A 13,364-nucleotide genomic window follows, 5' to 3' on the forward strand; every position below is an offset into this window, starting at 1 on the left:
TGTTGTGCACACAAATATTTCCTCTCCAGCGAACGATGAATCTGTCAAATGGTCATAACTACAGTGATGTAGTCACGTGCACTACTGACAACCTGATATGATGTTTTCTTTACTACGTTTATTTGAGGGTGGCGGTGTCCCAGATGGTGGAGCGGGATGCCCACTAATTGTATAATGGTGGCTTAACCCCTGGTTCCTCCAAGTGGACACCTTTCATGGCAGCTCACCTGTGATCAAATCTCCCACACAGCACAGCAGTGGTGGGAAGTAACTCTGTACATTTATCGAAGTATTTACTGCTTTAGTTTTTCATTTCAGAGGAAAACATTTTACTTTCTGCGACACTATATTTTATATATATATATATTAATAAAATGTATAAAATCAAATCAAAAAAATAAAATAAATTATTCATTTAACTTTTTTTTTCAGATTAAGATTTGACACAATGGATAATAAAACAGGCTTCAACCAAGTTGAAACTAATGGTTTCCAACTTGTTTGTCTTCTGACGTCTTACAACCAGCAGTGTGTGGTCAGGGTCATGTTTCAGATGTCTGAGTTGTTAACAGCTCCGCCACTTTGTGATTTTTTTTTTTTCTCTCCAAACTGTAAAGTAGTTCAAACCAGTTCCACCTGCAGCAGATACAACAGTAATATCCTGTTAACACACTGATACTGCAGGATTAGTAATCTACTAATGTCGTAGATATTCATATAGGTTATCAGTCAGGGGAACCAAAATGAGAACTTTCACTTCATTATTTCATGGAATTTTGTTCCTTATTCTTCTGTACTTTAACTTAAGTAGGATTTTAATGGGTGACTTTTACCTCTAGTATTTTTACGTTGCAGCATGGTAATTTTACTTAAGCAAAGGATCTGAATACTTTTTCAACTACTGGTTAACAGGGTCATACTGTAAATCTGTCAATAAATACGTTGTACAACGTAACAATACTTATCTTTGTGACAGACTTTAAACTGTAAAGTCTGTCACAAAGAAAAGTGTAAACACCTCACTGAGCAGTTGATTCCAAACAAGACACCCCAAAACCAGAAAAAGGACCATTAAAGTAAAAAAAAAAAAGAAGAAGAAGAAAAAGAACAACAATGTGTACTTCTTTATAAATGCCTTTCCAACGCCACACGTCTACCCCCCTCTTTCCAGATTGGGGAGGGACTTTCACAACACGACAAGCGGGGTTTATCCGGTCTAGTCTACACCCATCGAGCCCAACCAAGCTTCTCTTCATTAAACTCACAGTTCTCGGTGTGTCAACAGCACTTGGATTTATTTTGACAGAAAGTTGTTTACAACATGGGCAAAGTGAACGTGTGGTTGAAGCGGAGCTACATCGTTGTGATAAGTTTGATCGCGGTAAGTGGGTTTCCTGTCTCTGCTGCCCTTTACAAACGATTCCGCTGAACGACGTGAGTGAGCAGATGTGAAGATTATTGTTCGTATTTTATTGTGTTGAGATAAGTAACGGGGTTTTCCCAGAGTGCCCTGAGTTAACGTGTGAATGTTTCGTATTTGGCACCACCAGTGACGTGGGTTGGGTGTTATTTTAAAAGCCTTTTGTGGGGGGCAGTATGCGTAATTGTTATTGCCATTTTTCCACAGAAAAATAAAAAGCAGAATTTGGACTTGTGTGGTGTACGCGATCACAGGGAACAGAGATATTCTTAATGCCTGAACTTTTATCACGAAGAATCCCTGACTTATTACTCTATTATACACCATAAGAATGAAAGCTTCATGCAGCTGGATATTTAATATAGCCCATTTCAATCCTTTTCAGTGGGACTTGTTCAATAGATGTGATACAATATTTTGAGGTATTCCAGTTGCACTGCTATTGGAACTTCTGAGAGTAACTTTGAAATTCTAAATGTGTTGGAATAAACACATCGGAGAAAAAAAAAGAAGTGAACTTCGTAGAGGACAGGTGATGGATGTGGTGGTAATCTCACCAGGAAAAATAAGCCAATTTTGTTGTTGTTTTGTTTTGTTTTACATAACAAAAAAACAATAATAGTTGAGCAGCAAAAGGCCCTTAAAATAACTAATACAACTCCCTTCTAACATTTAACACTATAGTACATGCTAATACGATGTTACACAATGTGTTGGGTGATTAGTCAGCATTATGAGTCAGTGTAATTGTAACACTAAATAAATGTTTGTTGTCTTGATTGATTCATTGTTTGTTGTGAAAATGAAAAAAAAAAAAAAGGTGATGTCCCCAAATTGATTCTTTTCTTGGAATAAAAGAAAAACTAAGAAAATGGAGATTTGTTCATCAAGAGAGAATGGCTGTGTAAAAAGACAGAAAGGTGAAAATGTTCTGGTAAAAATAAAAAATAAAACAGTGCTGATGCACTATTTGTGATCTTTGGAACTTCTCCTGAGCCATTTAAATGTCGACATTTCAGACTAACATGTGGTTCAAATGTGTCCTCGAGAATGTGGTTCAAGCAAGCCACATTAGCACAGACAACACGACCAAAGATCAATTATTCAATGTAATTCAGTTTAATTATCAGGTTTATCAAACCTGGGAAGTTTCTGTTTACCCTCATCCCTCTTCTCTCATTTATGGGAACTGGATTGTGCAACATGTGGTTTATTGTGCAATGTGGTTTGTCATGTTCAAGCAGTGTCCCCCCTGGTGTGCTTTAACTGCCACTTGTTTTCTGATAGTCTGACTGTTGCCTCTCTCTTGTTAAGTATTTATGGATTCAAAATGGCACTTGACTCTCCATGGAGGCTGTGTACCAACATAGCCTTCCTCTTGATTTGGCCCCGAGGCTCACAACAGAACAGACTTTGTGACACTGGTACTGGCCTGTAACAGCTCATGGGGAGGGTCAAACAGAATAAATTGACTATCAAAGTCAGCAGAAACCATCTGTTAGATTACCAGTACACTGAAAAAGAATAAAACGCTGGATCAATTAAAAACATATTAAATAATCGATTAAGAAAAATATTTGATGTTGACTCAATGTATGTTCTGCTGCCAGTTTATAATATAGCCAAATAAGTAACTAGGTTCAACCGTAAACACAAATTAGAAAGTGTCATTTAAATGAACAAACACATAATTGTCAGCTGTTGAAGTGAGAACAAACAAATTGAATTAACAACAACTTTGTATATCTGTCAGTGGACTATGTAGATGAGTGAATTGATTTCTCAGGAAGTTGCAGCGGTGATATCCAACATTTGAGCGATGCCAGACATTTCCGGTACAGTTTCTCACATCTCTTTAGGAATTTTAAGCCTGTTCATGAGGTGCAAACGTTCCAGTTAACTAATATTCTTGAGTTTCTGTGCTGCCTCAGCTTTTTTTTAAACCAGAGCACAGGTTTTCTGTGAGATTCAAATCTGGGACTGAGATGGCACTCAAGTTTAATACAGGAAGTACTCCTGCACCAAGCTTTGGTTGATTTGGATGTATACTTGCAGGATCATTTGTCTTGCCAGAAAGTCCAGTGATTAACACGTTTTTCCTCTTCAATGTGGCTTGATATGCCAAAGGATCTGCAGAAAAAACAGCCACATCACATAAAAGACCCCCCTCCATACCTGACTGTTGGGATGCTTTTGTCATATATACCTTGCCCTTCTTACGCCAGATAAACTGCTGATGCATGGGCCCAAACAGTTACAGCGCCCAGGCTTTCAGGCCTATCCAAATGGGACAGCTCTTTAATCTTTCCTGTCCCAGTTTGTATGAGGCGGCAGGAAGGAGAACCCAAACGCAGACCACCAGACAGGCAGCAACAGCTCTGTAGTTGTAGTTTGAGTAAAAGCTTAGAGGAAGGCGCTACGCTGGTAGTGGAACAAAACAGCATTCGAGATGGCAAGAATGCAACGACATGCAGAACATGAATGATGAGACGATCTGGAAAAAGACCTGGGAAAGATGGCCGGTATATACAGCATAGCTACTGTGTGCTGATTGGGAATAGACCTTTTATATGGCTGATATTTAAACTCGTCAGTGAAAGCACAGGTGGAATTAGATATGTCTCAGTTCCATTGAGGACCTCCCCTAAATGTAAAGCAGCTGTTATTAGCCCACCTGTACTGTCAAAATGTCTGCCATCGAAAAAGGTCTATGGAAGAAACAAGTGAGGGGATTGGGGAATGAGACACGGGGGGGGGGGAGGGGTCACGTGGATGTGGAGACTCGGGTGACAGAAACACTGGGGAGAAGTTTGAGGACATCTGGTGGGTGGATGGGAGAGTCGTTGGAAGCAGAGTTGCAAAAATAACAGACAACACGCTTTAGACGGGAATTGTGACCTTATTTGCTCCTCAGCTTGAAAAGCTACAGAGGCAGAATGTGTTTCAGTGTTTAATTCACTGTCCCTAAAGAGTTACTAAAAGCTTAACTGCAATATGCAACAATTTGGTTGCCGATAGGTCATTAAAAAAACTTGATTACAAAGAAAACCTGCAACTTATAAAGATTACACATTTTTGTTATGAATAGATTTATATCTCACAAGTCATTTTTTGGTCTACATGATAAATCATTAAAATACTTGCTGTTTGCTGACCTGATGGTAATGAATAATTAAGTGTGTTGCTGCTGTTGCAGATCATCAGCTTCCTGCTGCTGGGATTCGCTCTGTTTAGCCATGGATACTTACACAGAGAGGACCAGGTAACGCATGCAGTTACAGCAATCTTATCAGGAGGGGTAGATTTGCAGTCTTCTGCCAATGGTGTGTGTGTGTGTGTGTGTGTGTGTGTGTGTGTGTGTGTGTGTGTGTGTGTGTGTGTGTGTGTGCGTGCGTGCGTGCGTGCGTGTGTGTGTGTGTGTGTGTGTGTTTTACCAGTATTTTGTACATCACACTTAAGCATTTAACCATTTTGTAAGCCATGTTACCAGGCAACCGTTAGCATGTTTGTGGCAAAACGAGTAAACAAGTTTCCCGTGTCTGTTGAATGTTTTTGGCACGGTAGAGGAACCAGTGGCTGCCTTCAAAATACATTCAAATTAAAAAAAAAAAAACTGTTTAGCATGCATTTAAAAGAGATCAGAAAAATACAAACTAGACTGCGCATTGTTTATTTGGGAGTTTAAACGTGCAAAAACACTGACATGTTCCTTTAACTAATAACTCGGCGACTGTTAAAAGTCTCCGCAGTGTGCATGCATTCTCACATGGCGCGCTGAACTCGGGTTGCGCTCTGTTCGCCCAGCCTACTGACCTTCTGTTTGCTTGCCCCACAGACGCAGGAAATGCTCGCAACCCTACATGTCTTGTACGGTATTGCCATCATAATTCTGCTCTTGACCATCACTGGTGCGTTCGGTGCCTGCAAACACAAGAAGTGGGCTTTAATAGTGGTAGGAAAAGAAGAAGCACATTTTTGTTTTCGTATACTAATATTCATTTTTAATAAAATATAATGGATACAAATCTGATTCCTGTATCTGTGTATGTGTGTTTGTGTCCCAGTTTGTAGTTGGAATGATTCTCAGCTCACTGTTCATGCTTGCGAGTGAAATTCAAGGATATGCTTCGCGACCACAGGTATCTCCAAGTCGACAGTGAAATGTTTTTTTTTTTGTGTATGTGCACATTGAGTCACAATTAAGCCTTAAAAAAATTACCTATATATCTTTTTTTTTGTAGTTGGCTAAAGAAGTGAAGAAGCAATACCTGGATCTGTTGCCACTGGCGAATGCCAGTGAGACTTTTATAGATGGCCTCAATTATTTCCAGAGAGAAGTAGGTAACCTTGTGTGGGTGTGTGTGTGTGCGTGCTGGAAGTCATGCTCAAGTTCAAGTGTATTTTTAAACAGGGAAATCTCAGAAAGATGAGCTACCAAGCGCTTTGGAGAGTGATGAATCAATAATAATAATGAAAAAAAACAACACACAACATTTCAGGCTAAAGGCAAAACTAAACAAAGACACTTAAGTCAACTTGATTTTTGAGACACAGGAAACACAAAATACAGAAGCACTCGCTCTACTAATAAAATGAACACCTTACCGTTGATGTTTTTGGAGGACAGCTGAATTTAGAGCAGAGGAAACACTCAAATTCTAGTGCATTTCAGGAATGTAGTCTGCTGATGACGGAGACATGGACTAGAGTTTGACAGGGCTGTATCTTCCTGAAAACACAAGCCAAGCCAAGAAGCAAGTAGCACCAATCAAATGCTGCTCAGAAGAGAAGGCAGATTGATCGTTAGGAGGTGGGATCTGGATTTGTTTTTTAGTTACAAATTCTGACTTTGTAGTCTAATGACCTGCTTCTCAGTGGGAGTGTTGTGGACTGGATCAAGGCTACGTGGAGTGGAACTACGACATCCCAGAATCCTGCCTGTGTACTGAAGAGTCCACTAATCTATGTGTGAGTGTGGAAGCTACTCCATTTCTGTACTAAACTCTTGGATACCAGGACTCAGTTATGTCTTGTATTATTGTTAGAATTCATGAATTCTGTGTATCATTGTGGATCAGATCATTTTTAACAATGTAGATCAAAATTCATCCCCCTTTAGAATTCATTTCTGCCAGGGTTATAGTTTTGTGGTTTAGTCCAGACTAAAGACTTCACAGTTGTCTTGGTCCGTTTTAAATTTATTTATATTTTGTACATGCTTTAGGATGCAATCATCTGTAAAGCATATGTAACACAAGCGAGCCAATGACAACAAATGCAATGGTCAGAGTTGTCATTTGACATTTAAGGTGTATTGATTGATTCAGGTCAACTTGAAGCCTGAATTGCATTGATACAAACTCAACACTTCCTGTATCTATTTTAAATTAAGAACAAGTAGCACTAGACCCCTGCTCTTGACGATGGGGATCCGCTGATTTTCATCCAGAGCCACTACAAGGATTATATTTCAGATTTAAAAGGGAATGTCTAAAAAAAACTCTGCTTAATAGCCTTAAAATGTTGGACATTCATTCACATTACCCTTAATTGAGAATTTTTTAAGATCCCTATGGCTTTCGTGTGGCACTATAAGGGAATTGGGTTAAAATTTCTGATTGGTCTCAATTCTTAGGTTAAAAAAAAAAATACCCTAAAAACTTTTGATCTTATTCTTATCTACTCTATTAGCACATGTTACACTGCATTAGTCACTCAGTAAATAATTCATGTCTGTGTATTGTAGGTGGCTGCTCCCAGACACAGCAGCCTGTTTAAGGACAGGGTGGGTGACGAGCCCATCATGATTTATGGCAAGGTAAAGTCATTCTAATCAATATGCTAATTTATACATGTACAGGTACATGGGTAAACTGTTGCTGTGTTCATTGATGCAAGAAAGAGCTTGTCTCCATTTAAACATACACTACTGAGTGTGTGCACATAAAACAACAGTACACCTGTTGAATTTTAAGGAACACCTATTAAGAATATCAAAATAAAATCAGGAATTTATTGTAAAGTGTGGAACTAATTATACTGAGTTTGTCTTGTCAAATATAGTTCCCGAAGAGAATGGAGCATATCAGACTTTACATTCATCATGATTAAAAAAATAAATAAATAAAAATGATTTTAAGTCATTTTTCATGCCATTTTTCTATTTCCTTCTTAATATTTTATTCTGACCTAAACAGCAAACCAAGTGAGAACTGAATCGTTTCAAATGGTGGTTTTCTGACCTATTTGGTTTCTGATCGCATAAAATGAAGCATCATTCAGTTACTCATTATCAGTTCAGTCACTAGTTCAACTACTCTCGTCTTCATTTCGGCTTTTAAAACATTATCACCGTCTCCCTGAACTTTTCTTATAGTTGGAACTACAAAGAAATTTTTCATTGATTTGTTTTTCATTGATTGATCTGTTCTCCTGTTTCAGCCATGTCTTCCATCCGTCATCGCGAATGATATGATTTTAGTAGATACCCTTTTGGGCACGATGCTAGGAGTCACATTATTGTGGGTATGTACTATCTGTGCGATTTTTCCCACCAGCTTGAATCTACTTCACTTGTAAATTTCCAACTCTGATGCTAACCTTCACAACATGCACCAATGGTCCCCATGATTGTCATTTTTATTTTTGCTCTTTTTTTCCTTTTAATGAGGTCACTTGACTTATATGGACTGTAATTCACAGCTGTTGACAAAATCTCATCTGAAGTAGAGTTTCCAGAGTTTTGGTTTTATTTGAAAGTTTCCTCCCAAGTAATCACAACACAGGAAGTGGGCAATTTTCAATTTGTTTCTGAGCACCTGAAGCTTAAAAATGGGTGTTCAAATTACTAATTTGAAATCAATATGTAAACGTAAATGGTAATTTACACAAAATTGACTAAATTTAATCATATAAATTGTGGTAAACAGGCTCTTATTGTATTCCAGACTTTGCAGCCAGTCACCTTCGGAACCAAGAGCTACTCTTCTGTGTTTCTCAGGCTAATACTTGTCTCTTCTTTTGCTTTGTCTTTCCTGCCCCCCTATGGCTCTTTGTAAAATTACAGCTTTGTTTGAAACAGTGTTTTCACACAAGATTAAAACAACAAAGGAAGACTAGGAAGTAAAGAAGCGTCTCTGTTTCACTATCCTTCAGGTGTTGTCAGTCGTGTTGGCTGTGGTCGTCTTGTGCCAGCTGAACCAGAAGCAGGAAACCCCTGCAGTGGTTTACAGTTCAGAGGCAAAAGCAGGCAACTACACCACTCTCACAGAAGCTCCAGAGGACACCTGATTACTTTTTTTTTTTGGGGGGGGGGGGCTCCTGCTCACTGTGGCGAAGGTCATACTGTTTGCATATTTAGCAGAATAACTTTGGGAACAATGGGAATAGCACCGACATGAATTTATGATGCTTGAACATCCAGTATCATGAATCTTGGGTAGGTTTTCTTTAACACCCTTGAAAGAACATTTATTTTACTGCCAGAGATGGCACATACTGTGAAAGAGTTAATCCCCTTACTTTGTGATAACCACACATATTTCCAACCACTCACTTCAATGGGGATCAAATAAGTGATGATGTGTGTAAATTGAACTCTCTTGTGGTGTTTTCTCCCCAGAAGCACCTGCATGATGTCAGCATGCAGAAAATTGTGGTTAGATATGCAAATAGAGTGAATAATTAAAAAGGGATTGTTAAAGATAATGTGGTTTCCAAAAAAAGCAATAATTTAGGTTTGGGGTATTCTGCAGTTTTAATGAGAACTTCTGTATTCTGTGGTTTTGCAGCTTTTACATTTTACATTTTCTATTCAATCAATTTATTTGCAAACTTTGAGTTTTTTACATTTTGTCCAGATTTGCAGTTAATTGTTTTACATTTGTAATGCTTTCTAACATTAGTGTTCAGGATCTGGTATTTCTGTTCATGGCACTGTATCATTAGCGATAGGGATGCAACTATTGAAATCGAGCTGCATCTGTTCGTTAGCCTTGCTGTCACTCCTTTTCTACTGCATAAGTGAAAGGAGACTGTACATGAAGGTTGAGCCACTGTGTAACTCAACTGGCCTCATATGTTTAAGAAAAGAAAGAAAAACAACTTTGTGTTTATATTGTGTGTGTGTTTCCTGGGTTTTTGAGAATTACTGTTGATATTTTGTGTATTAAAACATTTTTTTTTTGTCTTTATTGGTATGACACGTTGTTTAAAATGCACAAAACTTTAACACCAGGGCCAAAACTTGTCTACATGTAACATTATCAGGAGGACATGTTAATTAAAATGACTAATAAACAGTAATGAGCTACTTGTCATCAGTCTCACTGATCAAATGTAAATGATCTGTATCATACGGGGAAAACAACATCCAGCCTTTAGGTTACAAGCTTACTTCTGTCATGTCAAGGTATTTTCTCAGACCACGTAGCCTTTAGAGTCTGAGCAGCTATGGAAGAAACTCGTACATGTACAGTTCACTTTAACACTAGAATTTAAGCAATGTACCTCCTGTGGTAAAGATAAACTGTGGACATTTACTGAAGTAGTACTAAAAGAAAGCAAATACAAGTTGTATAATATTGAGTCAGAAAACACAAATGTTATTGAACCTGTTCTAAAAATTCTCAACCGCAACTCCAACAAATTTGATGCAACAGAAATTAAGCACAGCAGGTGCAACATCCATTTTTATCATACAAATGTAGAGCAGCCTCATTGATTGTGTTGTGCATGGCCACCTTTAAAAATGGTCATGGGTTATGCTTTCATAATGCATAAGTTGTACTGGCACGGCAAGGCTTAATATTACCTTTATATTCCACCATGACTTGTGAACGACATCACAGGGACACAACTTAGTGAATGTAAAGTTTCTACGCTCTAAGAAGCAACTTCAAATTAAAATCAGACAAGAAACAAGAATCACATTTTTATTCCTGCTATTTACAAAATATTACATATCCCATAAATAAATAAATAAAAACAGTGTACGACAGAAATAAAAACACAACACTTTGGAAGAACATACTGTATATTAGGCATTAATGGTTAAAGTGCACAGGTAGACACTGGATATGCTGTTTCAGATGAAATTCATTTGACAATGCATTAGTCAAAGAGACTTTTCCACTGCAGGCAGCTCATGCAGCAAGTCAGACTAGAAGTGACGTGGCAGGAAGGCTTCTCCAGTGGGAGTGGCATTAGTTGGAACATTACAGTCTCTGCAGAAATAAGAAGAGCCTCTCAAACCTGTCTGCAGTGGCCTCGCCTAAACTTCCCCACACCTTGAAATCAATATTTTATTTTACTGCATGTCTACGGAGTGCGCAACGAAACAGAATCCCCTCTCCTCCTGGTGGATGCGAGCACAGATTGTTTCAATGTGCTTGAAGAAAAACAGGTGATGACATTTCAAATGTACAGTGTGTGCAGCAAGGCATCAAGACATCAAGACATTCCTGTGTCCCAATGAGAGATGTGACTCATTCCTTTGTCTAACCTGATTATTTACCCAAGAAAATACATTGATAAATAAATGATTATATTTCTTTGTAAACACTGTTTAAGAAAGGTGCTACATAAAGGTTATTAATATTATAATTCTTTCAAAGATTATTGGTTTCTCTAATGCTGAAAATGCAATGTGTGCTTAGGACATAGAGTTAAATACATGGTACGTAAAAAAAAAATAAAAAAAATTAAAGAACCTTTATTTTTGTTCTATTTTGAAATTAAATGTTCATTTGCCCCCTACTAAAAAAAAAAATAAAAAAAATCAGGATTTATATGTGTGTGTGTGCACGTTTTAAGTAAAATAGATGCAACTGTATTAATATCTATCACTACAAGGGCTCATTGATGTCTCCAGGTGTGATGGCAATGGAAATAATTCCGTTTAGAATATAAGCCAAACAATAAAACGCTTTATCTAAATAATAAATTGTGGCTCCAGCTACTCAAAGAAAACAAATGAAAATGTGATGATTATTAAAGATTGGTTAAATTCATTAAATTGCTTCTTCGTTTTTGTTTTTTTTGTTTTTTTTTATAGCAATAAGGCAAAAAAGAGTAATCAGAAATTGATCTATGCATGTCGATTACTTTTAAACATCACTTACATGCATAAACATGTAGAAAAATCATAACATATATTGCTCTAGCACAAAGTAGCCAGGTTATGGTATACAGCATTATGTGCAAATGCAAACCAGGTATGCTTAATAGTATGTCGTAATGTGTATTAAAACATACTAGGGTGACTAGAAAGCACCAGGTACATATCTGTTAGACTGGAGAAGAGCCATGAACTCCTGTTTCCTTTTTATCTGGCCCATCAGCTTGATGCTCATAACAAGTAAAACAACCTGCAGAGGGAAGCAGAGGTTAGATCAAGACAGATAATTCAACATACTTACTGCTAAAGCACCAGATATTAATGCTGCTTTGAATTTGTCAAGCATAATAAAGCTATTTAAAATGAATAGCTGGGTAAAGTCTTACCAAACATTTAAATGCATAAAAAGAAAACCACATACCCAAAACACTCCACTTCCAAACTGTATAGCCATCGCCAGCGAGAATGCAAGCTTCAGTTCGGAAACATAAATTGGTAGGCAAGGCTGTGAATAAAAGTGCAGGTCCATAAAGGTTTAAAGAAGTACGACAGAAGGAACTGATCAGGTTACAGTTCATTTAGACTTCCTCTTTCTATATTGTATTGTAAAACAGTTTTTTTTTTTTTTTTTAAACTCCAGCGAGCAGCACTGCTTCACTATGTGAAATAATCCAATGAGAAACACTATTAGAATTCGTTTACCTCTTGATAAACATACTGGTTCTTCGGAGCTCCAAGCGTGGCGCTGCCCCGTAGTCGAATCTGTTGAAGAGAACGAAATACCTTTTCGTAATATGACAAAATGACAACCTCAAATAAATCATAAAGTATGGGCTCACTTTACATATTTTCATTGTTTTGGCCATCACCAAACACATAACATATGACTACAACGTTGTTGTCGTGATCTGCAGAAAGAACGCTAAACACTGCAGAGTTACCTCGCAGCTCAGCTTCGTGTTGCTTCTTCTTTGTTTTAAAATGGTACCAGAAGTGTTGAAAGGTGTAACAGACCTTCAAGGCTCTCAGGTGAAGCCAGATTACATTTCAATCTACCTGTTTTCATGTGAAAAACTGTATTTTTCAGAGTAGCTGCACGTTTTTCATCTGTGTTGCAGTACTCTAGTCAAACACACATTTCTTCCTCAGTACGGTGCAACTGGTTATCCCTCAAACTAAGACTAGCAGGGCTTTTGTAGACAGTATTAGATTCAAACTAAACATACATGTTTTCATTTAGTCTTTACAGTAGTTGTGTATTTAAATGAAGTTGCGTTGTTGTAATAATTAGTTATCGCTTGTCTGTGTACACTCTCTCTTTTATTTTGTGTATATCATATGCTGTAATTTGAACCATCTATTGATATTGTTGGCCTTCTAGTATTGATTCTGTTTGACTAAGATCAGTTTGTTAATCATTTTCACATTTTGTATTTGGACCTTGTATTATTTTTAATGTGGGCATTTCACCAAATTGTGGACCCCAGGATGATCAACAGCTGCTATGGCAATAAAATACAAAATAAACTTGTCTGATTAAAATATTAATAATTTAAAGCAAAAATGGCTGAAACAATGAAAATAAAATCGAGGTAAATTAAATAGAAATCTAAAGTGTTTTGAATGCTGATAGACAATGTGTTTTTAATGAGGGGAGACACTCACGCATTTTCCTGGATACTGACAGTTACAGGATGTAGGGATGGTGGAGCCCCAGTCTTTGTAGCCTTCAATGAGACCACAGCATTCAAACTGGAGATGACAAACACAAGTAAAAAGTAAGTCCATTATACAATATATCACACAGCAAGCAACATTTATTTAGAT

The 13,364-nt window shown here is 37.5% G+C and overlaps 2 protein-coding genes across 5 annotated transcripts in view; one reads left to right on the forward strand and one right to left on the reverse strand.

Moving 5' to 3' along the window:
- LOC138627119 (tetraspanin-8-like) overlaps nucleotides 1-13,364 on the reverse strand; it is a 67,372-nt gene that overhangs the window by 50,871 nt on the left and 3,137 nt on the right. For 3 of the 4 annotated variants that reach the window (XM_069709253.1, XM_069709252.1, XM_069709251.1), the window contains 4 exons: nucleotides 13,203-13,289; nucleotides 12,240-12,299; nucleotides 11,959-12,042; nucleotides 10,340-11,787 (listed from right to left, as the gene is read on the reverse strand). In XM_069709253.1, the coding sequence (XP_069565354.1) occupies nucleotides 11,683-11,787; nucleotides 11,959-12,042; nucleotides 12,240-12,299; nucleotides 13,203-13,289 (336 nt within the window). In that variant the 3' untranslated portion in view covers nucleotides 10,340-11,682. Of the gene's footprint in view, nucleotides 1-10,339; nucleotides 11,788-11,958; nucleotides 12,043-12,239; nucleotides 12,300-13,202; nucleotides 13,290-13,364 lie in introns of those variants that run through there. The other variant, XR_011311360.1, reaches the window with a different exon arrangement.
- LOC138627118 (tetraspanin-8-like) lies at nucleotides 1,231-9,738 on the forward strand. Its single transcript, XM_069709249.1, has 9 exons — nucleotides 1,231-1,381; nucleotides 4,617-4,682; nucleotides 5,256-5,372; nucleotides 5,485-5,559; nucleotides 5,662-5,757; nucleotides 6,296-6,388; nucleotides 7,167-7,238; nucleotides 7,862-7,945; nucleotides 8,576-9,738. Exons 1-9 carry the CDS (start codon nucleotides 1,322-1,324, stop codon nucleotides 8,708-8,710), a joined length of 798 nt encoding a protein of 265 aa, XP_069565350.1. The 5' UTR covers nucleotides 1,231-1,321; the 3' UTR covers nucleotides 8,711-9,738.

The sequence above is a fragment of the Brachyistius frenatus genome, unplaced genomic scaffold (assembly GCF_029030835.1).
Source record: "Brachyistius frenatus isolate BFR_SWC_R1_liver_20210118 unplaced genomic scaffold, ASM2903083v1 Contig_81, whole genome shotgun sequence".
Lineage (NCBI taxonomy): Eukaryota > Metazoa > Chordata > Actinopteri > Embiotocidae > Brachyistius > Brachyistius frenatus.

Excerpts from the sequence above, each read along its gene's own strand:
- LOC138627118 (XM_069709249.1), top strand. The coding sequence starts at position 1,322 with ATGGGCAAAGTGAACGTGTGGTTGAAGCGGAGCTACATCGTTGTGATA. Across the intron at positions 5,560-5,661 it reads GATATGCTTCGCGACCACAG|TTGGCTAAAGAAGTGAAGAA; the intron begins GTATCTCCAAGT and ends TTTTTTTTGTAG. Across the intron at positions 5,758-6,295 it reads TCAATTATTTCCAGAGAGAA|TGGGAGTGTTGTGGACTGGA; the intron begins GTAGGTAACCTT and ends CCTGCTTCTCAG.